The 23,381-nt window shown below is 55.1% G+C and overlaps 2 protein-coding genes across 2 annotated transcripts; both read left to right on the forward strand.

Annotated features, from left to right (window-relative positions):
- Positions 1-6,790: 6,790 nt before the first annotated feature.
- Positions 6,791-7,738, forward strand: LOC308228579 (olfactory receptor 14A16-like; the record flags this gene model as incomplete). Its single annotated transcript, XM_080631955.1, has 1 exon — positions 6,791-7,738. The coding sequence occupies one exon, from the start codon at positions 6,791-6,793 to the stop codon at positions 7,736-7,738; it is 948 nt and encodes a 315-aa protein (XP_080488081.1).
- Positions 7,739-16,833: 9,095 nt separating this feature from the next.
- LOC308228580 (olfactory receptor 14A16-like) lies at positions 16,834-21,717 on the forward strand (the record flags this gene model as incomplete). Its single annotated transcript, XM_080631956.1, has 2 exons — positions 16,834-16,859; positions 20,718-21,717. The coding sequence occupies 2 exons, from the start codon at positions 16,834-16,836 to the stop codon at positions 21,715-21,717; spliced, it is 1,026 nt and encodes a 341-aa protein (XP_080488082.1).
- Between the last annotated feature and the right edge of the window lie 1,664 nt (positions 21,718-23,381).

The raw sequence follows: 23,381 nt of genomic DNA on the forward strand, positions 1-23,381 counted from the left end.
GTCGTAGGTGGCCGTGATGCCCTGTTCCTTTGCCCAGGTTGAGCTGTGACCCCTCGCAGGCTCCACCTCCACACCAAAGGCACTGAGGAGGAGCAGCCCATGAGGGACCTCCCCGAGCTGACTGGGCAGAGGCTGATCCCCCCGCAGGGACTCCCGGAGCACCCCTGGGTGCCCAGTGCCATGGGCACGATGCTGCCGCCATCACAAAGCCGTGGGGGTCGCTGTGGAGACGCCCATTGTGACGGGGCCCCCACGCTGAGCGTGGGCTATTGAAGGAGCCAGAGCCCTGCAGGAACCAGTGCAGAGGAGAGCCCTCCCTCGGGAGGCTGCATCTCCCGTGGCTGCCCTGCGCATCCAGGTACGGGTTCTTTGACTTTGCAATCCTGTTTTAGTGTTGCCTTGAAACACATTGTGGGTGCGTGCTCTAAAGGGAGGAGAAGCTGTCAGGAGATGTGCTGGTGCCATCGCAGCTGTAGGAGCAGGGGCTGGGTGAGGAGGAGGCGCTGGGCTCGTTCCTGTGCTTGGAGCTGAGCTCTGCCTGCAGAGGTGCTGGGGGCGAAGCAGGAGCCTTCTGTGTGGAGGAGCTGCTGGTGTCAGAGGTGCTGAGGTGTCAGGGCAGAAGAGCTTCTAGGTCCCTGTCAGAGCCTGGGGGAGTGCAAGGGTCACCCCAGCTCCCAGGAACCCCTCTTAGTTTCATTCCCCCCCAGGCAGAGGCATGAGCTCATCGCCAGCATCCTCATAGGAAAGATTAAGGGGTAATCCCCCAGCTGCACCCCAAAACCTGGCAGGGTCCCCCCATATCTCCAGTTCCCCCCTCCCCGATGATCTGTGGGGTGGTCTCTGGTGGCTGTAGCCCCTCTTTGAGGGCTCCATTGGTCTCCAAAACTACTCTGCCCCCTACAGAGCTTGGGCACATTCCCATGAACCTTCAAATCCCCCAAAACTTCCAGTTCCCTTCTGAACCCCAAATCCCTCCCATTCACTGCCATGGGCCAACAGGGGCACTGAAGAGTCAGGGTACTCCGGGACAAATGTAACCCCGAGTTTTGGGACACTGGCTGTTCCCCAAATCCCTGCACCACCATGGGAACCTTTGGGGATCCCCCCAATGCCCAAATCCCCTCTGAAACCCCAAACTCTTCCCTTCAACACGTCACCACTCTGAGGGAACATTGTTCACCCAATGTGCCCTGGGACCCAGGTAGCCCCTGTTTTCAGCATATGGGAGATCTTCCAATATAATGTGCTTCCTACAGCGAGTTTTGGGGACCCCTGTTGAACCTCGAAATGTTCCTTGAACCCCCAATCCCTCCAAGCACGCAAATTCGTCCCATTTATGGCTACGGGTCTCCCTAGAGCATCCAAGGAGATTTGGCTGCCCTGGGATAGATGGACCCCCTATTTTTGGGAGAGGGGGTGTCCCCCAAATAACTGAGCCACCTCGAGGCATCTTTGGGACCAGCCTGAATCCCCCAAATCCTCCCAGGATCTCTCAAAATCTCCCCAAATTCAATGCCCGCAGCTCCAAAGCTGCCCCGGCTCAGCTCAGTGGTAGAAACCTGCTAAAAGGGGTGTCCTGAAAAGAGGGGTTCCCCCAGCACCTGCCCTGGGGGTCCCCTAAGGTGCTCTGGGACCTCAAATCCACTGGGGGGACCCCAACATTGCTTTGGGTTCAGCAGTGAATTCAGGGGGCCAGAGGGGGTTGATCCACCAAAAGGGGCACCCCAATTAAGGGGCACCCCAAAACCACGCTGCCCCCCCAAAGGGCCCTGGAGGCACCCAAACCAGTTGCGGTGCCACCCAAAATCCAGGGTACCCCAAATCTTCCTGAAGCATCACAAGAGCAGACAGGACCCGCAAATGGGGATCCTGGGGCAGCCGAAAAGTGACCTGCACCCCACCATCACCAAAGGGCCCTCACAAATGAACCTAGGGAACCAAATCCTGGAAGTGCCCCTCAAAGCACCCCCACCCCAAATGGGGATGCCCCCAGAAAGCTGCTCCCCCCAAAGCCACCAGTACCAAAACGCTCCTTGTTGTCCCCAAACCACACCCCATGGGGCATTCCAACGCCCCCACCCCCCAACACCCCCACCCGGTACCAGGGACTGGGGGGGCAGACCCAGAGTGGGAGGGTGCCTGATTTGGGGTGTGCCCCCAAAAAAGACCAAAGAGGTCTGGTGGGGGAGGAGCAGGAGCACCGGTGGCAGGGACTGGGAGCACTGGGAGGGACTGGGGAGGACTGAGAGGGACTGGGAGCACCTGCAGCAGGTAGTGGGAGCACTGGGAGGGATTGGAAGTTGAGCACGGCTGCAAGAGGGAAGACCTGCGGCAGGGACCGGGAGCACCAGGATATTGAAACCCCAGCAGTATCTGGGGCCGTAGTGGCCTAAATTGGATTGTACTGGTGCAAACTGGTCTGTACTGCTCCATACTGGGATGTGTAAACTTGCAGATGACACCGAGGGATCTACAGAGGGATCTGGGCAGGCTGGATCCATGGGCTGTGGCCAATGGGATGAGGTTCCAGAAAGCAAAGTGCCGGCTCCTGCACTTGGGCCACAACAACCCCCTGCAACGGTCCAGGCTTGGGCAAGAGCGGCTGGAAACTGCTCATGGGAAAGGAGCTGGGGGTGCTGATTGATGGAGCTGAACAGGAGCAGCTTGTGCCCAGGCAGCCAGGAAGCCACCAGCATCCTGGCCTGGATCGGCACCAGTGTGGCAGCAGGGCCAGGGCAGTGGTTGTGCCCTGCACTGGGCGCTGGTGAGGCTGCACCTCAAATCAACTCTGGGCCCTTAACTAACAAGAGAGACATTGAGGGGCTGGAGTGGGGCCAGAGAAGGGCACTGGAGCTGGTGCAGGGCCTGCAGCACAAGTGTGATGGGGAAGGGCTGAGGGACCTGGGGGGTTCAGTCTGGAGAAGAGAAGGCTCAGGGGGGACCTGATCGCTCCCTACAAGTGCCTGAGAGGAGGATGGAGCCAGGAGGGTCTGGGCTCTGCTCCCAAGGAACAAGGGATGGGACAAGAGGAACCGGCCTCAAGCTGCACCAGGGCAGGTTTAGATGGAGCTGAGGAACAATTCCTGCCCCAGAGGGTGCTCAGGCATTGGAACAGGCTGCCCAGGGCAGGGCTGCAGTCACCGTCCCTGCAAGTGTTCACACACCATGTAGATGAGGCCCTCAGTGCCATGGGTTAGTGGTGGCCTCGGCAGTGCTGGGGTGTCCTGCGTTTAGCAGTAGCAGTCATTTTTTCTCCTTCTTAGTACCTGGTGCAGCGCTGTGTTTTTGACTTTCAGCCTGGGAACAGAGCTGATAACACTGACGTTTACCCTGACCAAGGACTTTGTGAGTCTCATGCTCTGCCAGGGAGGAGGGGAAGCCAGGAGTAAGAGGGAACAGGACACCCGACCCAAACTAGACAGAGGTATTCCATACCACAGCACATCGTGCCCAGGATGTAACTGAGAGCTCCCCGGAAGGGCGAGTTCCCTGCTGGGTGGATGCGAGGTATCGGTCGACGGGTGGTGAGGTGTTCTATTCTCTTCCCTTGTTATTTCCTTTATCATTATTATTATTGGTGGTAGCAGTAGTGATTTGTGTTATACCTTAGGTACTAAACTGTTGTTATCTCAACCCGTGGGAGTTACATTCTTTCGATTCTCCTCCCCATCCCTCCAGGACAGGGGGGGAGTAGAAGCTGTGTGGCTGACTTGCCAACAGGGCTTAAACTACGACATGGGTTAAGGATAGGACTGGAAGAGCTTAAAGGTCTTTTCCAACCTGGTTGATTCTATGACTCTAGAATCCTTTTTGCTGAGTGATTGGTGAACCAGGTATTTTCTGTCAGTGAAGGGAGATGCTCCTAAACCTGGTGAGGGTTTGAAAGTTTGTTGTAACACTGATGCCTCTGCATTTGCAAGCATCTGGAGTAGTCTGGAAACTTCATTCTGTCCTTCAGGCAATTTCAGTTCCTCTGCAACCCCCGATGGGTAGGCATGCCATTTTCTGCCAGTGGGTTTGTGCAACTCCATCCTGAGGAGCAGTTCCCTTTGGGATACTGTCAAGTCAACTGAATGGATTGAATTGATGGTTTGTACTGCTTGTTCTTGATCCATGTTCTCACTTTGTTTTACTGCCAAAATTAAAGTCAAGAATCTCTTTTCCCACCAGAATATGTCGGTTTAGTGTCTTATAAAGAGGCGACTTGGACGTTAAAGTTCTTTCTGTTTCATCAGGGCCAGTTTGAATAGGTCACAGGAAGAGCCATGCTCAGCAAAACCCCGTTCTACTATGAGAGGGTGGTGTCGGTGTACAGGCCCCAGTGACCGGTATGGTTTTAATTCCTGCATTAGGTATTTCCTGCTTCCTCATGCTCTGGATCCAATATGCATGGTTTTCCCTTTTGTAACAGTAAGTACAGTGGGTGAGCAATGATAGAGAATCCAGGTCCATGTTTACTCCAGTATCCTGCAGGACCCATAAGCTGTTGCAATTCCTTCCCAGAGTGGGGCATCTGCCCTTGTTCTGTTTTTCTGCAGGTGTCGGCAGCAATCACTGCACTGCTGCTATCCACCAAGTACCCCCTGGTTTGACTGCTTTCTACTTGGTTTCTGACATTCCTTGGTGGAACTTCAACTTCTGCACCATGGAGTGCTTACACACTGCTGTTGCTGCAGCTATTTGGGGCAACCTCCTCTGATTAAGACATCATCTATAGAATGGTACATTTTCACCTTCTGAGGAAGTGAGACCACCCGTGAGTTTGTTGTGTTCATGGGAGGGAGCTGAGTCCCCTTCCAGCCCCACGGCTACAATCCCAGGATGAGATGCCCCACCTGAGCAGGCTGAATCCCTTCCTTCAGCAGGGGTAAAGGAAATCCCAGCCTGACCTGGTCTGGCTGTCCTGTCTGATGATGGGACAAGAAACAGGCTGCCTGCTGGAGTGGTTATGTCACCATCCGTGGAGATATTAAAAAGACATTCCAAGGGACAAGGTTCATATGTTGACTTGCCAGTGTTTGGTTAATGGTGGACTCGATGTTCTTAAGGGTCTTTTCCAACATAAATGGTTCCATGATTCTACAAAATCTCATTGTTCAGACCAAGCTCTGTCTCTCATCAGAGAAATGACACTGCAGGCAGGCAGTGTGTCTGCCAGCTGAGGGAGGGAACAGCAGTGCTTGCTTCAGGCTGTTTCCCATGGGGTTCCCCTGGAGCCCCAGGGAGCCCTGGAGGGAGCCCAGTGGGACAGAGGCAGAGCCACCTTGGGCTGGGCCTCTGCTGCTGAGCTGGGCCTGGCTCCTGGGATGCAGACAGATGCTGGCAAGCGGGCAGTGCTGCAGAGAGACAGCTCTGGCCAGGAGCAGGGCTGGGGCAGTGCCTGCAGGCACCCAGGGGAGACCTGCGAGCCTCAGAGAGCTTAAAGGCACTTGGCAGTGGAGGATGCTGAGAGCTCCCTGCAGGAGAAACCTTCCCAGCCCTGTGCATGGTAAGGCTCTGGGTGCAGGGCAATGCAGCTGCAGTTCCTGGAGGGATCTGCTCAAGCTGCTGCCTCGGACAGGCCATGGGATCTGTCAGGAGGACTCTCTTGGTTTCTCTGTGTAGATAAGGAGCAGGATGTGCTGCAGAGCAGGGCTTCTCTCTGCACCATGCGAGGGAGAGGACAAGGCAGGTCCCTTGTCCCGGGGCTGGCTGCAGGCTGTGAATGTGGGTGTGCAGCCAGGGGTGCCCAGTGCTGTCCTTGCGAGCAGGGTCCCTGCAGCCCAGGGGCTGTGTGCAGGGGCAGGGACTCTGCTGCCTGCCAGGGTCAGCACTCAGCCTGCCCAGGAGCTCCCCACAGTAGTGGGGGAGAAGCTGTTGGGGAAGGTACAACCCCTGGCAGGGAAGCAAAACTGTTCTTGTGCACTGGAGAGGGTGCTGTGTGGGTCAGGGCTGCTCAGAGCTCCACATCTCTCTGAGCACGTTTGCAGAGGGTCCTTCTGAAAGACACTGAGGCAGCGATTGCCTGATAGGGATGGATCCTGAGCTCTGATGTTTTCCACTCTTGGTGGGCAGGTTGGGCAGTGGGAGCTGGGAATTTCCTTCTCTGCTTTGGAGAAGGCACCGAGAGTCTTGTCAGGACTTGTGTGAGCTGCTCCTGAGCCCCTGCAGAGGCAGAGCTGCCCCCAGGCAGAGCCCTGCTGCCGGGAGGGGTGTGCAGGGCAGAGCTGAGCACACAGCCCATGGGATGGGCTCTGGGAGCACTGAGAGGGAGCAGAGCTGGGCCCAGAGCAGCAGCTCCTGGCAGGGACAGCTCCAGGCAGCAGAGACATGGGCAGGGAGTGGGGGGAAAGGGCAGCCCAGCCCTGGGGAAGCCTCTTGTTGTCTGGCACTGGAGGTGGCTGCTGGCCATGCTCTGCTGGGCAAGGAGCTGACTGTCTCTCTGAAAAGTGCAGGGCAGCTGAGAACCAGAGTGATGGACTCTGCAGCAACCTTGAGTAGGCACAAACCCACAGGCAGTTGAGCCCCTTTGTCTGTCCCATGCTCAGACTCTTCACAGTTGCCTTCAAAATCTTACTTAGGAATTTTATCCCTAATAGAGTCACTTGTCAGCTGTGACACTGGGAAAACAAACAAACCAACCAACCTCAGAGACAATCATGACCAAGTCACGCTCAGCCTCTCCTATGCAGACCGAAAGTGTTCAGAGTCGTGAGTGTGTAAATTGAACTTCTGTATCTGACATCTCTCCTGTCCTAACCTGTCACTGTCTTTTTCTCCTCTGACAGTGCCCCATGCCCAGAGGCAGCACATGGCCAACGGCAGCTCCATCACCCACTTCCTCCTCCTGCCATTCGCAGCCAGGCGGGAGCTGCAGCTCTGGCACTTCTGGCTCTTCCTGGCCATCTCCCTGGCTGCGCTCCTGGGCAACGGCCTCATCATCACCAGCACAGCCTGCGACCAGCACCTCCACACCCCCATGTACTTCTTCCTCCTCAACCTCTCCCTGCTGGACCTGGGATGCATCTCCACCACTGTCCCCAAATCCATGGCCAATTCCCTGTGGGACACCAGGGTCATCTCCTACACAGGTTGTGCTGCACAGGTCTTTTTCTTTGTCTTTTTCATTTCAGCAGAGTATTCTCTCCTCACTGTCATGTCCTACGACCGCTACGTGGCCATCTGCAAGCCCCTGCACTACGGGAGCCTCCTGGGCAGCAGAGCTTGTGTCCACATGGCAGCAGCTGCCTGGGGCGCTGGCTTTCTCACTGCTCTGCTGCACACAGCCAATACATTTTCACTCCCCCTCTGCCGAGGCAATGCTGTGGAGCAGTTTTTCTGTGAAATCCCCCAGATCCTCAAGCTCTCCTGCTCACATTCCTACCTCAGGAAAGTTGGGCTTCTTGTGGTTGGAGTCTGTATAATATTTGGCTGTTTTGCTTTCATTGTGGGGTCCTATGTGCAGATCTTCAGGGCTGTGCTGAGGATCCCCTCTGAGCAGAAACGCCACAAAGCCTTTTCCACGTGCCTCCCTCACCTGGCCGTGCTCTCCCTCTTTGTCAGCACTGGTATCTTCGCCTACCTGAAGCCCCCCTCCATCTCCTCCCCATCCCTGGATCTGGTGGTGTCAGTGCTGTACTCGGTGGTGCCTCCAGCAGTGAACCCCCTCATCTACAGCCTGAGGAACCAGGAGCTGAAGGATGCTGTGAGGAAGCTGCTGACTGGATGTGTTTCAGCAGCCATACACTGCCTGCTTTAACCTGGAAAGGGCTTCCATTGTAGGTCATGACAGGCCACATCTGTCTTTGCTGCTTTACATTTGTTTTCCTGTTTCAATTTGTGACGATGTTTCCTTCATAGAAATGCCAATTTTCATCTCCTCCTGCTTAAGGAGCCACTCGTGTTGTGTTGCCCACAGACTTTGTGTCAGAGGGGGCTCTCACAGTATTTGAGTTAAATAAATGATCCTGCATCAACTTCTTCTCTGTGCTATGTCCCCACATGGCAGGAATGAAGGGGAACGAAATCAGCTTTCTGGCTGCTCCAGCTCTGGGATGGCTGCTCTGTGCTTGGAGCAGGAAGAGCTCTTGAGGAGCCCAAGGGCCAGGGCTGTTGTGCTGGTGTGGGGAGATGGGATGGCATGGGGGGGCTGCAGAGCTCTCAGGGTGTCCTGGGCAGGAGAACAGGGACACAGGATTCCCTGCAGGGGACTCCCCTGCAATGGCCCAGGCTGGGGCTGCCTGGCTGGGAGCAGCCCATGGGAAAGGTCTGGGTGGGCAGGAGCTGGACAGGAGGCAGCGTGTGCCCTGGCAGCAAGGGAGGACAGCAGCATGGCGGGCTGTATGACCAGGAGCATGGCAGGAGAACAAGGGAAGGGATGCTCTGGAATGCTCCATCCAGGTTTCAGATCCCCAATTCAGGAATGCTATTGGCAAGCAGGAGTGGGTTTAGCAATGGGCCCTCAGGACAGGCAGGGACTGGAGCACGGTGCCTGTGGGGAGAGGCTGGGGGAGCTGGGCTTGTCCAGCCTGGAGAAGGGAAGGCTGATGGGGACCTGAGATCTTGGGAAGGGAAGGCTGTCGGGGACTGGCTGCCTGTACCAGCAAGGAGGCCATGGAGAATACAGAGCCAGGTTCCTCACCATGGTGCCTGGTGGGAGGACAAAAGGCAATGAGCGATAGTGACAGAGGAGAGGTTGAGCCGGGACATAAGGAAACCTTTTTCCCATAGGCTCAGGCAAGTGCTGCATCAGGTCACCCAGAGAGGCTGTGCAGTCTCTGGCCTTGGGGATTTCCAAATCAGACTGAATCAAGCTTTGAACCACTTTCTCTGACCCTGTTCCTGATGAGTTGGACTTGAGACCTCCTGCGGTTCCTTCCAACCTCTGTTCTCTTATTATCTTACAATAATGGGCTTATGAGGGACCTCAAAGATGCTTTGAGGACTGGAACACTTCTCTGTTGAAGAGGCTGAGAGATCTGGAGGTGCTAAGCCTGGAGAAGAGAAGGATCCAAGGAGACATCTTAGCAATCTGCCCATACTTAGACAGGGCCTACAAAGAAATCTGCAGAGGGGCTTTCTGCAAGGGTGTGCAGTGACAGGACAAGGGGGAATGGCTTTAGGCTGAGAAAAGGGAGATTTAGCTTGGACATTAGGAGGAAGATTTACCCTGTGAGAATGCTGAGGTGCTCACAGAGGGTGCGCAGAGAAGCTCTGGCTGCCCCATCCCTGGCAGTGTTCAAGGCCAGGTTGGATGGCAGTCAGGTTTGCTCTGAAGCTGTGCTTTGCCCAGCTCTGACGTTCACAAGGGATGTCAGATGAAATCCCAGAATCATTTCATTTGAAAAGACCCTTGAGAACACCGAGTCCAGCCATTAACTGCTGTGCTCTAAGGGCTGGGGCACGTCTCCGATGAAGGCAAGCTGAGAGAGATGGGGGTGTTCCGCCTGGAGAAGGTTCCAGGGAGACATCTCAGCATCTGCCCATAGCTAAACAGGGCCTACGAGAAATCTGGAGAGGGGCTTTTTAGAAGGCTGTGCAGTGACAGGACGAGGGGGAATGGATTTAAGCTGAAAAAGGGGAGATTTAGTTTGGACATTCGGAGGAATTTTTTCTATTTGAGAGTGGTGGGACACTGGCACAGGGTGCCCAGAGGATCTGTGGCTGCCCCATTCCTGGCAGTGTTCAAGGCCAGGTTGGTTTGGAGTCATCTTATATCTGAAGCATTGTTTTGCCCAGCTCTGATGTTCACAAGGGATGTCAGATGAAATCCAATGTAATTGTAAAGTTCTCTACATGTAGGAGTCTGGTCTGCACAAGAGAGGCTCAGCATGGCCTTAGAATCACTTTGACTGTGTTATTTATTTACTGGCTTAACACTGCTGAGGTGGTTTTTTGGGGAGGATTATAACACATTCTCTGTATGACTGAAAACCTGAAGAGTATTGAAACAGGGAGAAGTTCTCAGCTTTTTGCAGATTAGTGCAGAGCCAGGAGAGCTGCAGTGTCCATCAGTCCTTTCCCATTTGCCCTCTGCTCAAACTTCCACTGCCTGTAAGATGCCTTCACACACAAATTGCTCTTAAGAACCCCCACAAACACCTGTCCTGTGCTGAGAGCAAGGGAGCACGTTTTCAAAGGGCAGATCACGGAGCACTCATGGGGAGAAGCAAAGGACTGTGCCCAGCAGAGCATGGCCAGCAGCCACCTCCAGTGCCAGACACCAAGAGAGCTGCCTGAACGCACCCTCCCCAGGCCTGGGCTGCACTTTCCCCCCACTCCCTGCCCATGTCTCTGCCGCCTGGAGCTGTCCCTGCCAGGAGCTGCTGCTCTGGGCCCAGCTCTGCTCCCTCTCAGTGCTCTCAGAGCCCATCCCATGGGCTGTGTGCTCAGCTCTGCCCTGCACACCCCTCCTGGCAGCAGGGCTCTGCTGGCTGGTGGGTGAGTTATTTCTCTCTCTCTAATTCCTGCAGGTTTCCGATCCGCGCCTTGCTCCTTCAGCTGCTGATTGCCAGGTTTTCCATGTGGGTCCTTCCCTCCGTGTGTGTCCCGTGCCCATCCTGGGTCCGTCTCGTTCCTGTCAGCAGCCTGGTGGAGGTGTGGAGCGGCTCCTGCTCCCCAGCTCCCTGTGGCCATAGTTGTGGTCGCTGCAATTTCCCTGCCATGGGCAGATTCTCAGTCTGCAGCTGAGGGTTGCTTTTCCACAGCAGAGTCTTGTCTGGGGCTGGGGCAGGGTGGGGGCTGGCCCCCGGCAGTCTGCCCTATCGGGTCTGGCTGTAGGGCTGCATATTGAGTCGGTGGGATTTGTGCTCACAGTAAACAGTGCACAGTGTAGGGAAAGCAGGAATCTCGTTTGTTTCCCATGCGGATTGAAGTAAAAGGAAGCACTTGATGGTATGGAGCCATCCCTTTCTTGTGGGGTTGCGGGATGAAGGATGCTGTGAGCATGAGGGGTGCAGGGGAGCCCAGCGTGGCTGCTGCAGAGCCGGAGGTTTGTCTCTTACTGAGACTGACTCTGCGGCTCTGGCAGCAGAGGGCAGAGGCTGGTCCCCCCGTGGCCACTCCCGCAGCACCCCTGGGTGCCCAGTGCCATGGGCACGATGCTGCCGCCATCACAAAGCCGTGGGGGTCGCTGTGGAGACGCCCATTGTGATGGGGCCCCCACGCTGAGCGTGGGCTATTTAAGGAGCCAGAGCCCTGCAGGAACCAGTGCAGAGGAGAGCCCTCCCTCGGGAGGCTGCATCTCCCGTGCCTGCCCTGCGCATCCAGGTACGGGTTCTTTGACTTTGCAATCCTGTTTTAGTGTTGCCTTGAAACCCATGGTGGGTGCGTGCTCTAAAGGGAGGAGAAGCTGTCAGGAGATGTGCTGGTGCCATCGCAGCTGTAGGAGCAGGGGCTGGGTGAGGAGGAGGCGCTGGGCTCGTTCATGTGCTTGGAGCTGAGCTCTGCCTGCAGAGGTGCTGGGGGCGAAGCAGGAGCCTTCTGTGTGCAGGAGCTGCTGGTGTCAGAGGTGCTGAGAAGGTGTCAGGGCAGGAGCAGCCCCTGGGCAGTGCAGCTGCTGGTGCTGTCCCTGGGAGCTCAGCACAAGGGGACCTGCCTGGCTGCGGCAAGGCCCGTGCATGCCCGTCGAGCATTGCGGAAGGCGGCAGGGCAATGGCAGGTTCTAGGAGCAGGGCAATGGCAGGGTCCAGGAGCCTTTACTCAGAGCGGCCAGAGCCACCAAGGGAGCCTCAGGTCCTCGGCAGGACTTGCCCAGGAGCCGGCAGCTCAGGGGACGCGAGCAGCTGACTCACAGGGGGCGGAGCCACGAGGAGCGGCGGCAGATTTGAAGTGGTCATTATCGATCAGTATCGACTATTGTCGGTCAATTGCTGAGGTGAGTAGCTCGAGAGAGGACGCCTCCAAGACCGGAGCAGGGAGGAGATCAGCGTCCAGGAGCCTTTACTCAGAGCGGCCAGAGCCACCGAGGGAGCCTCAGGTCCTCAACAGGACTTGCCCAGGAGCCGGCAGCTCAGGGGACGCGAGCAGGGACTCACAGGGGGCGGAGCCACGACGAGCGGCACCAGCCCTGACTGGTTAAAAACCTGCCCCTGGGAGCGCGAGCGACCTGGAGCACAGCGAACAGGGTGGATCGAGGCAGTTTGCGCGGCACTTCGAGCGGGCAGGCGAGCGGGATGGTGAGTACTGGCCGTGTGACCGGGTCCCAGTCTGGGAGCTCTGCTCTGGCTGCCCCGGCAGTGACCAGCTTAGGCACCCAGACAGAGCCGATGAGAGGGGAGGCTGCAGTGCAGAGCTCAGAGTGTAGAGAGTGCCTGCACTGGTCTCTTGAACTCGTGAAGGAGCAGAATGGGCAGGGCTGCACTCGGTGCTCCCTGGTGGAGGTCCTCTTGCAGCAGGGGCTGAGCTGCGGGATGCTGTTAATAGGCTGCAAGATGTCAGGGAAGCTGAGAGGAAGCAGGAGTGTCTCCTCCAGGCCCAAACTGTGCAGGGGCCTCAGGCGTCCCCTGCAGCTCATGGAGGAGTGGAGGAGGCTATCAACCCAGGAAGCTGGGAAATAGTAACAACAAAAAACAACAAAAAAAAGAGGAAGAGGACAATTAAAAACAAGGGGCTTCCTCCTAAAGCTATTGTCCCCACCCAGAACCGCTTTGCTGTTCTGCAGGGGGGCTAAGAAGGAAGGGCACTTGCACCAGAAACAACCGTCTGGTGCGCCGGTAAAGAAGATCACTACTGGTGCTGCCAGGAAAAAGAGACGGGTCATAGTGGTAGGGGACTCTACTTTGAAAGGGACAGAGGCACTCATCTGTCGGCCTGACCCAGTCTCGAGGGAGGTGTGTTGCCTACATGGGGCACGGATCAGGGATGTTGCAGAGAGGCTGCCTGCTCTAGTGAGACCCACGGACTATTACCCACTTCTGGTGATCCATGTGAGTGCTAGTGATGTTGATAGCAGTAGCCTGGAGAACACAAAGAAGGACTACAGAGCCCTGGGAGAGGTGGTTAGGGGCTCTGGAGCTCAGATTGCCTTTTCATCAATTCTCCAGGATACAGGGGAGGACCTTAAAAAAGCTAGGAGGATTGGCCAGGTTAAGAAATGGTTAAAAGAGTGGTGCCATAGTCAGGGGTTTGGGTGTTTTGAATACAGGACCCAAGTTAGTAGGCCAGGTCTACTGGGGGCTGGTGGAGCTAGTCTGGCAAAGAAGAGGAAGAATGGTTTTGGTAGCAGGCTTGCCAGACTGGTCAAGGTTTCTTTAAACTAGATGTGTTGGAGGAGGGGGACGCTGTTCCATCCCAACACACCCAGACAGTTGCCAGCACCTACAATAAATACTCAGAGCGATGCAGAGATATTCCAGCTGCTCCAGCCAATGAGCTGGCTTCATTTGGAGCTCGGCTCAGATGCCTCTATACAAACGCCCGTAGCATGGGGAGCAAACAAGAGGAATTAGAGATGTGTGCACGACTACGGGAGTATGATGTAGTAGGCATCACAGAAACATGGTGGGATGGCTCCTACGACTGGAGTGTTGGAATGGAAGGTTACAGGCTCTATAGAAAGACAGGCCTGGCAGGCGGGGAGGGGGAGTTGCTACTTATGTTAGGGATAGGCTGGAGAGTATGGAACTCTGTCTGGGGACGGGTGAGCAGTCGACAGAGAGTTTGTGGGTCAGGGTTAAAGGGAGAGCAGCGATGGGGGACATTACTGTGGGCATCTGTTACAGACCGTCTGATCAAGAGGACTCTGTGGATGAAGTGCTCTATAGGCAGATAGGAACAGCCTCAAGCTCACAGGCCCTTGTTCTTATGGGAGACTTCAACCACCCTGATACCTGTTGGAGGGACGGTACAGCCCGGCACAAGCAATCCAGGATGTTCCTCGATTGCGTGGAAGACAACTTCCTTCTGCAAGTAATAGAGGAGCCAAAAAGGAGAGGTGCCATGCTTGACCTCGTGCTTCACCAATAGGGAAGGGCTGGTTAGAAATGTGATGCTCCAGGGCAGCCTTGGTTGCAGTGACAACAAGATGGTCGAATTCGAGATCCTCGGGACAGTGAGAAGAGCGTGCAGCAAGCTCACTGCCCTGGACTTCAAGAGAGCAGACTTTGGCCTCTCCAGGAACCTGCTTAGTAAGGTTCCATGGGACACAGCCCTAGAGGGCAGGGGGGCCCAAGACTACTGGTTGTTATTCAAGGATCATCTGCTCCAAGCTCAGGAGTGTTGCATCCTAACTAGAAGGAAGTGCAGCAAGAGGGCCAGGAGACCTCCATGGATGGATAAGGAGCTGCTCAGGAAAATTCAATGGAAAAAAGAGGCTTATAGAAGGTGGAAGCGGGGACAGGTGGCTTGGGAAGAATACAGGGATGTAGTCTGGGAAGCTAGGGACCAGGTGAGGAGGGCTAAGGCCCAGTTAGAATTAAACTTGGCTAGGGATGTTAAGGATAATAGGAAGGGATTCTATAGGTACATAGTGAGTAAAAGACAGACTAGGGACAACGTAGGCCCCCTCAGGAAGCTTTCAGGAGAACTGGCTACCCTGGATTTGGAGAAGGCTGAGGTTCTTAATGACTTCTTTGCCTCAGTCTTCACTGGCAAAATCTCTGACCGCACCACCCAAGTCTTGGAAGGCAGCCGCAGGGACTGTGAGAATGAGGACCCTAGGCCCACTGTAGGAGAGGATCTGGTTTGAGACCATCTTAAAAACCTAAACGTACACAAGCCCATGGGACCTGACGGAATCCATCCGCGGGTCCTGAAGGAGCTGGCAAATGAAGTTGCTAAGCCACTGGCCATCATATTTGAAAAATCATGGCAGTCAGGTGAAGTTCCTGATGACTGGAAAAAGGGAAATGTAACCCCCATTTTCAAAAAAGGGGAAAATGGATGAGCCAGGGAATTACAGAGCAGTCAGTCTCACCTCTGTGCCTGGCAAACTCTTGGAGCAGATTCTCCTGGAAGGCATGCTAAGGCACATGAAAAACAAGGAGGTGGTTGGTGACAGCCAGCATGGCTTCACTAAGGGGAAATCCTGCCTGACCAATTTGGTGGCCTTCTATGATGGGGCTACAGAACTGGCAGACAGGGGTAGAGCAGCTGATGTCATCTATCTGGACTTCTGCAAGGGTTTGACACTGTCCCACACGACATTCTTGTCTCTAAATTGGAGAGACATCAATTTGATGGGTGGACCACTCTGTGGATAAAGAACTGGCTGGATGGCCGCACGCAAAGAGTTGTGGTCAATGGCTCGATGTCCGGCTGGAGACTGGTAACGAGTGGTGTCCCTCAGGGATCGGTGTTGGGACCGATCTTGTTCAACATCTTTGTCGCTGACATGGACAGTGGGATTGAGTGCGCCCTCAGCAAGTTTGCCGATGACACCAAGCTGTGTGGTTCGGTTGATACGCCAGAGGGAAGGGATGCCATCCAGAGGGACCTTGACACACTTGTGAGGTGGGCTGATGCCAACCTTATGAAGTTTAACCATGCCAAGTGCAAAGTCCTACACCTGGGTGGGAGCAATCCCTGGCACAGCTACAGGTTGGGCAGAGCAGAGATCCAGAGCAGCCCTGTGGAGAAAGACTTGGGGGTGTTGGTCGATGAAAAATGAACATGAGCCGGCTGCAGTGTGCGATCGCAGCCCAGAAAGCCAAGCGTATCCTGGGCTGCATCAAGAGGAGCGTGACCAGCAGGTCGAAGGAGGTGATCCTGCCCCTCTGCTCTGCTCTCGTGAGACCTCACTTGGAGCATTGTGTGCAGTTCTGGTGTCCTCAACATCAAAAGGACATGGAACTGTTGGAACAGGTCCAGAGGAGGCCATGAGGATGATCAGGGGGCTGGAGCACCTCCCGTATGAAGATAGGCTGAGAAAGTTGGGGCTGTTCAGCCTGGAGAAGAGAAGGCTGCGTGGAGACCTCAGAGCAGCTTTCCAGTATCTGAAGGGGGGCTATAAGGATGCTGGGGAGGGACACTTCATTAGGGACAGTAGTGATAGGACAAGGGGCAATGGGTTAAAACTTACACAGAGAAATTTAGATTGGATCTAAGGAAGAAATTCTTTACTGAGAGGGTGGTGAGGCACTGGAATGGGTTGCCCAGGGACGTTGTGAATGCACCATCCCTGGCGGTGCTCAAGGTCAGGCTGGACAAAGCCTTGGGTGGCATGGTTTAGGGTGAGGTGTCCCTGCCACGGAAGGGGGGTTGGAACTAGATGATCTTAAGGTCCTTTCCAACCCTAACTATTCTATGATTGTATGATTCTATTATTATTATTGGTGGTAGCGGCGGTGGTTTGTGCTATTCCTTAGTTACTGGACTGTTCTTATCTCAACCTGTGCGAGTTACATTTTTTCGATTCTCCTTCCCATCCCTCTGGGAGCGGGGAGGAGGAAGGGGGGGGAGTGAGCGAGCGACTACGTGGTTCTGAATTACTGACTGGACTTAAACCACGGCACCGCGGCAGCACATCGGGGCTACTGCAAGGCGGCAAAGGCCCTGCTGGGAAACTGGGGGGTTCCAGCAATGCCCAGGGAAGTGCTTCCACCAGCACGCTTGGAAGGACACCCAACATTGCAGAACATGGCAGGGCCCTGGCAGTCTGCACCAACCCTGCAGAATCTCTTCAAGCATTCTAGATGGAGGCAGAGGCCTCAGCAGGCTCTGGCAAGGCTGCAGAATAACACCGGGCATTCCAGAATGCGCAGGTGCTCTGGAACTGTGCTAAAGCCCTCAGGAGCCTGACCACCATTCAGAAAGGTGGCAAAAGCCCTGGAGGACCTTGGAAGCCCTCCAGGTATTCCAGGCTCAGGGATCCTTATCAGACTTGCTCAGGTTCCTTCACCATCAGAGCCACTTCCCATGGGAACTCCTGGAATTGTCCCCAAGTAAGTCCAGAGTCTGTTCTCTGCTGCTGGCCTTCCTCATGCCCTTTAGCATCTTAGTCCCCACTATTGCATGCTCATGACAGCCAAGGCTGACACTGATGATCACATCCTGAGCAGCTTTTCCAGGGGAGCATCACCCTTGTTGGCCCGCCCTGCACCTGTGTTAACCGGTTGTGCCAAGACCCTCCACTGTTGCACCCTGTTGCTTTGCATGGCCAGGGACTGCCAGGGCAATTACCTGCAAGGTACCAGCTCATTAGCCTGCAGGATTCCTCAGGTGCTGACAAAAGACCTTTTCTGTTTCCCCTCCCTGAGCAAGTAGTTTGTAACTGAGCACAATGTCCCTCTTATTGACTCCTCTGATCCTCAGTCACAAAAGCCAACCCAACCTGTTCCCTGTCACACAGAGGACCTCCAGAAATCCAAGTTTCCCCTTCATGCAGGGGGCATCCACCCTCCTCATCCTTCTTATCTCCATGCTACACTTCTTGGGGTTCCAGCCATCAAAGGGACATGAGACTACCTGTACAATTCTCTCCTTACAGAGCTAGATCTAGGGAACAGCATTTTAAATGATGCCTCACAGAGTCCAGTGCATTTTTTCCTGGGACAGCAACAGACCAGCAGGTCCTGGTGAAAAACATTCTCTCAGCACCTTGGATGCTGCCCCTTTGGTCTCATGGACTGGTAAGGGTGTAGTCTGCAAAGACCCTAACCCCTGACTTGATCCCCATCCAGTGCTGGTTGTTTCCCTTTCCCATCCTGGGTCCTTTCTCAAAGCACAAAGTCCTGAGAGATCTTGCTGGTGGTAACTGAGGCAAAGAGGAGATAGGCTATCTGAGATCTACCTGCATGTACTCTTGCTTTATTTAGTGGTGGTCCTGCGTTACCTTGTTTCTTCTTTAACTGTTCCTGAAGTAGGAGCATCTCATCCTGGTGCTCTTCAATTCCTGTTTGAGCTTGTCTGAGATTTGCTATGACCCATCGCTGTGCATAAAGGATGCTGTCTCTGAAAGCCAGATGTAGCCAAGCACACAGTTAAAATGCTTGGGCTGTTCCTTAGCTGAATCATCAAGGGAGTGAGTAAAGACCCTGCAGTGATGTACTTTGTGTTCACTCAATGCCTGCAGCTAAAGGGTGGCAGAAAGGACAGACCTGGCATCACTGATAGCAACTGATGCCTGATGCCTCTGAGCGCTTACAAGAATATTCCCAACGATGTTGTCTTGTCTCTGTATCAGCCTGCACGTACCTTTGGCCTGTCTCTATTATCTGCATGTAACTTTGACCAGCCCTGTAATGCCAAATGTCTCCAGAGATATGCACCCAGACACCTCACTCCTGGCCCCCCTCAATGTTAATGCTGAGACAAAGAGCTCCCTCATGTAGGTGCCTTTTCAAGGAAGACCTGACCAGAGGCAGGAGGAATCCTACCTCCTGTGGGTTTGTGGTGTTCATGGGAGGGAGCTGAGTCCCCTTCCAGCCCCAGGCCTACAGACTGAGGAGGAGATGCCTCAGCTAACCAGGGTGAATCCACTCCATCAGCAAGGGTAAAGGAGATCCCAGCCTGTCTTTGTCTGGCTGTCCTAATGATGGGACAAGAAACAGGCTGCCCACAGAAGTGGTTCTGTCACCATTTCTGGAGGCCTTTAAAAGACATGGAGATGTGGCACTTGTTGACATGGGTCAGTGGTGGACATGACAGTGTTTGGTTAATAGCTGGAGTTGATCTTACATGTCTTTTTGAATCTAAATGATTCTGTAATTGTGAGAAACTTTGTTTACACCAAACTCCATCTCTCAGCAGAGAAATGACACTGCAGGCAGGCAGTGTGTCTGCCAGCTGAGGGAGGGAACATCAGGGCTTGCTTCATGCTGTTTCCCATGGGGTTCCTCTGGAGCCCAGGGATCCCTGGAGGGAGCCCAGTGGGGCAGAGGCAGAACCACCTTTTGCTGGGCCTCTCCTGATGAGCTGGGACCCAAGAGAGACCTGCGAGCCTCAGAGAGCTTAAAGGCACTTGGCAGTGGAGGATGCTGAGAGCTCCCTGCAGGAGAAACCTTCCCAGCCCTGTGCATGGTAAGGCTCTGGGTGCAGGGCAATGCAGCTGCAGTTCCTGGAGGGATCTGCTCAAGCTGCTGCCTCGGACAGTCCATGGGATCTGTCAGGAGGACTCTCTTGGGTTCTCTGTGTAGATAAGGAGCAGGATGTGCTGCAGAGCAGGGCTTCCCTCTGCACCATGCGAGGGACAGGACAAGGCAGGTCCCTTGTCCCGGGGCTGGCTGCAGGCTGTGAATGTGGGTGTGCAGCCAGGGGTGCCCAGCGCTGTCCTTGCGAGCAGGGTCCCTGCAGCCCAGGGGCTGTGTGCAGGGGCAGGGACTCTGCTGCCTGCCAGGGTCAGCACTCAGCCTGCCCGGGAGCTCCCCACAGTAGTGGGGGAGAGGGGCTGGAGGTAAGCAACAACCCCTGGTAGGGCAGTAGAAGTGTTCTTGTGCACTGGAGAGGGTGCTGTGTGGGACAGGGCTGCTCAGAGCTCCACATCACTCTGAGGGTCCTTCTGAAAGACACTGAGGCAGCGATTGCCTGATAGGGAAGGATCCTGAGCTTTGATGTTTTCCACTCTTGGTGGGCAGGTTGGGCAGTGGGAGCTGGGAATTTCCTTCTCTGCTTTGGAGAAGGCACCGAGAGTCTTGTCAGGACTTGTGTGAGCTGCTCCTGAGCCCTTGCACAGGCAGAGCTGCCCCTGGGCAGAGCCCTGCTGCCGGGAGGGGTGTGCAGGGCAGAGCTGAGCACACAGCCCATGGGATGGGCTCTGAGAGCACTGAGAGGGAGCAGAGCTGGGCCCAGAGCAGCAGCTCCTGGCAGGGACAGCTCCAGGCAGCAGAGACATGGGCAGGGAGTGGGGGGAAAGTGCAGCCCAGGCCTGGGGAGGGTGCATTCAGGCAGCTCTCTTGGTGTCTGGCACTGGAGGTGGCTGCTGGCCATGCTCTGCTGGGCAAGGAGCTGACTGTCTCTCTGGAACATCTCCTCTGCACTTCCCTGACTGGCTGCTCTGCCTGTCCTGCTGGGCTTGTGACCTGCCCCCAGACAGGCACAGCTCTCCAGTAGGGTCCTGACCATTGCGGAGCCTTCCCTTGGGGTTGGCGCTCTACACTCGGAGTCCTTTGCTTCTGCTTCCAAGGGCTGTGCTCTACTCTGTCTACCACAGCTGCACTCTGGGTTGCGAGGGAGAAGTTTTGCCCTTTGCAACAGCAGAGGTTCCTGCCTGGCACCAGAGTCCAGTTGTTCTTTATCTCATTCTTTCTCCTTTTATTCTCTCAATTTATCTGTGTGTGCAGTAATACTTTAGGTATCACAAGGACAAGTGCAGGGCAGCTGGGAACAAGAGTGACGGACTCTGCAGGTCTCCAGACTATCCGCTAAACCACGGGCTGCTGAGCCCTTTCATCTCTCCTGTCCTAAGACTGACCACGCGTTCAGTTACAAAAATTAGTATTTCTACACCTCAAATAGCACTTGTCAGCTGAGAAACTCCTGCGAAAATCCTGATAAAGTCACGCTGAGGCTCTGCCCTGCAGCCACAATCTTCATAGCTGTGAGTGCAGACACTGAAACTCTGTTTCATCTGACATCCCTGGTGGGTATGGGAGCTTTCGCAGGGCAGCTTCATGAAACCCCTGCAGTGGTACAGAGCTGAGTCCTTGGATCCACATTGCTTCTGCCAGCACACTCAGCACCAGCACCAGGAAAGGGAAAATGCATTTGAACTTGAGGGGATGGTAGAAATCGTATGGGAAATCAACTGGGTTTATCCTGAGAAGCCTCCCCTAACCTGTCACTGCCTTTTTCTGCTCTGACAGTGCCCCATGCCCAGAGGCAGCAGATGGCCAAGGCAGCTCCATCACCCACTTCCTCCTCCTGCCATTCGCAGACAGGCGGGAGCTGCAGCTCTGGCACTTCTGGCTCTTCCTGGCCATCTCCCTGGCTGCGCTCCTGGGCAACGGCCTCATCATCACCAGCACAGCCTGCGACCAGCACCTCCACACCCCCATGTACTTCTTCCTCCTCAACCTCTCCCTGCTGGACCTGGGATGCATCTCCACCACTGTCCCCAAATCCATGGCCAATTCCCTCTGGCACACCAGGGCCATCTCCTACACAGGTTGTGCTGCACAGGTCTTTTTCTTTGCCTTCTTCTTTTCAGCTGAGTTTTCTCTCCTCACCATTATGTCCTACGACCGCTACGTGGCCATCTGCAAGCCCCTGCACTACGGGAGCCTCCTGGGCAGCAGAGCTTGTGTCCACATGGCAGCAGCTGCCTGGGGCGCTGGGTTTCTCACTGCTCTGCTGCACACAGCCAATACATTTTCACTCCCCCTCTGCCGAGGCAATGCTGTGGAGCAGTTCTTCTGTGAAATCCCCCAGATCCTCAAGCTCTCCTGCTCACATTCCTACCTCAGGAAAGTTGGGCTTCTTGTGCTTAGTTGGTTTTTAGGACTCAGCTGTTTTGCTTTCATTGTGGGGTCCTATGTGCAGATCTTCAGGGCAGTGCTGAGGATCTCCGCTGAGCAGAGACGCCACAAAGCCTTTTCCATGTGCCTCCCTCACCTGGCTGTGGTCTCCCTCTTTGTCAGCACTGGCACATTTGCCTACATGAAGCCATCCTCCATGTCCTTCCCATCCCTGGATCTGGTGATGTCAGTGCTGTACTCGGTGGTGCCTCCAGCAGTGAACCCCCTCATCTACAGCCTGAGGAACCAGGAGCTCAAGGATGCTGTGAGGAAGCTGGTGACTGGATGTGTTTCAGCAGCCATACACTGCCTGCTTTACCCTGGACAGGGCTTCCATTGTAGGTCATGACAGGCCACGTCTGTCTTTGCTGCTTTACAACTGTTTTCCTGTTTCAATTTGTGATGATCTTGTCTTCATAGAAATGTCAGTTTTCATCTCCTCCGCTTTTGTTGTGTGACCCACAGACTTTGTGTCACTGGACGTCTCTCATTTTATTTATGTAAAATAAATGATCCTGCAGCAACGTCTTCTCTGTGCTATGTCCTCACATGGCAGAAATGAAGGGGAATGAAATCAGCTTTCTGGCTGCTCCAGCTCTGGGATGGCTGCTCTGTGCCTGGAGCAGGAAGAGCTCTTGAGGAGCCCGAGGGCCGGGGCTGTTGTGCTGGTGTGGGGAGATGGGATGGCATGGGGGGGCTGCAGAGCTCTCAGGGTGTCCTGGGCAGGAGAGCAGGGGACACAGGGGTCCCTGCAGGGGACTCCCCTGCAATGGCCCAGGCTGGGGCTGCCTGGCTGGGAGCAGCCCATGGGAAAGGTCTGGGTGGGCAGGAGGCAGCGTGTGCCCTGGCAGCAAGGGAGGACAGCAGCATGGTGGGCTGTATGACCAGGAGCATGGCAGGAGAACAAGGGAAGGGATGCTCTGGAATACTCCATCCAGGTTTCAGATCCCCAGTTCAGGAATGCTATTGGCAAGCAGGAGTGGGTTTAGCAATGAGCCCTCAGGACAGGCAAGAACTGGAGCACGGTGAAGAGCAGGCGGATGGGGACCTGAGATCTTGGGAAGGGAAGGCTGTCGGGGACTGGCTGCCTGTACCAGCAAGGAGGACATTCAGAATACAGAGCCAGGCTCCTCACCATGGTGCCTGGTGGGAGGACAAAAGGCAGTGGGGGATAGTTACAGAGGAGAGGTTCAGCCAGGACATAGGGAAACCTTGCTCCCCCAGGCTCAGGCAAGTGCTGCATCAGGTATCCCAGAGAGGCTGTGCAGTCTCTGGCCTTGGGGATTTCCAACTCAGACTGAATCAAGACTTGAAGCTCTTGCTCTTACCTTGTTTCTGATGTTTTGGACTTGATAACTCCTGGCGTCCCTTCCAGCCTCTGTTCTCTTGTGATCCTACAATAATGGGTTTATGAAGGGTCACAAAGATGCTCTGAGGGCTGAAGCAAATCTCCAGACATCTTCATCTCCAGATGAAAACAGGCTGAGAGAGCTGGGGGTGTTCAGCCTGAGGAAGAGAAGGCTACAAGGAGACAGCAGTCTGCCCGTGCCCAAACAGGACCTACAGGAAACCTGGAGTGGGGCTTTTTGCAAAGGTGTGAAGTGACAGGAAGAAGTGGAATGGTGCCTGAATACTGCTCCTCATGCCCCATGAGCCGACCTTCCTGTCTCCCTCTCCTGCACTACCCAAACTTGCCTGGAATGCAGGATCCATCCCTGAGCCTGGAGAATGCAGGAACCTCCTGCAGTGAGGGGTCACTGCTGCAGGGGAAGTGCAAAGGTTCTGTGAGACACTTGTGAGTGTGGGCACAGAGTGGGGTGTGCACAGAAGAGAGGGTGCTACAGGCAGGAAGCTGTCCCAGATGAGGTGCCCTGCCCCCACAGCATGGGGTACCTTGCACCCAAGGACACCACCTTTCCTTTTGGCTCTTGCCAGGAAGTTCTCAATCCAGACCATTCCCTTTTCCCACTGCTCTCCCATGGTGCTTAGTTCTCTATCCTGATGGCATCACCC

Source organism: Psittacula echo (assembly GCF_963264785.1).
Source record: "Psittacula echo genome assembly, chromosome: 19".
In the NCBI taxonomy this organism is placed as follows: Eukaryota; Metazoa; Chordata; class Aves; order Psittaciformes; family Psittacidae; genus Psittacula; species Psittacula echo.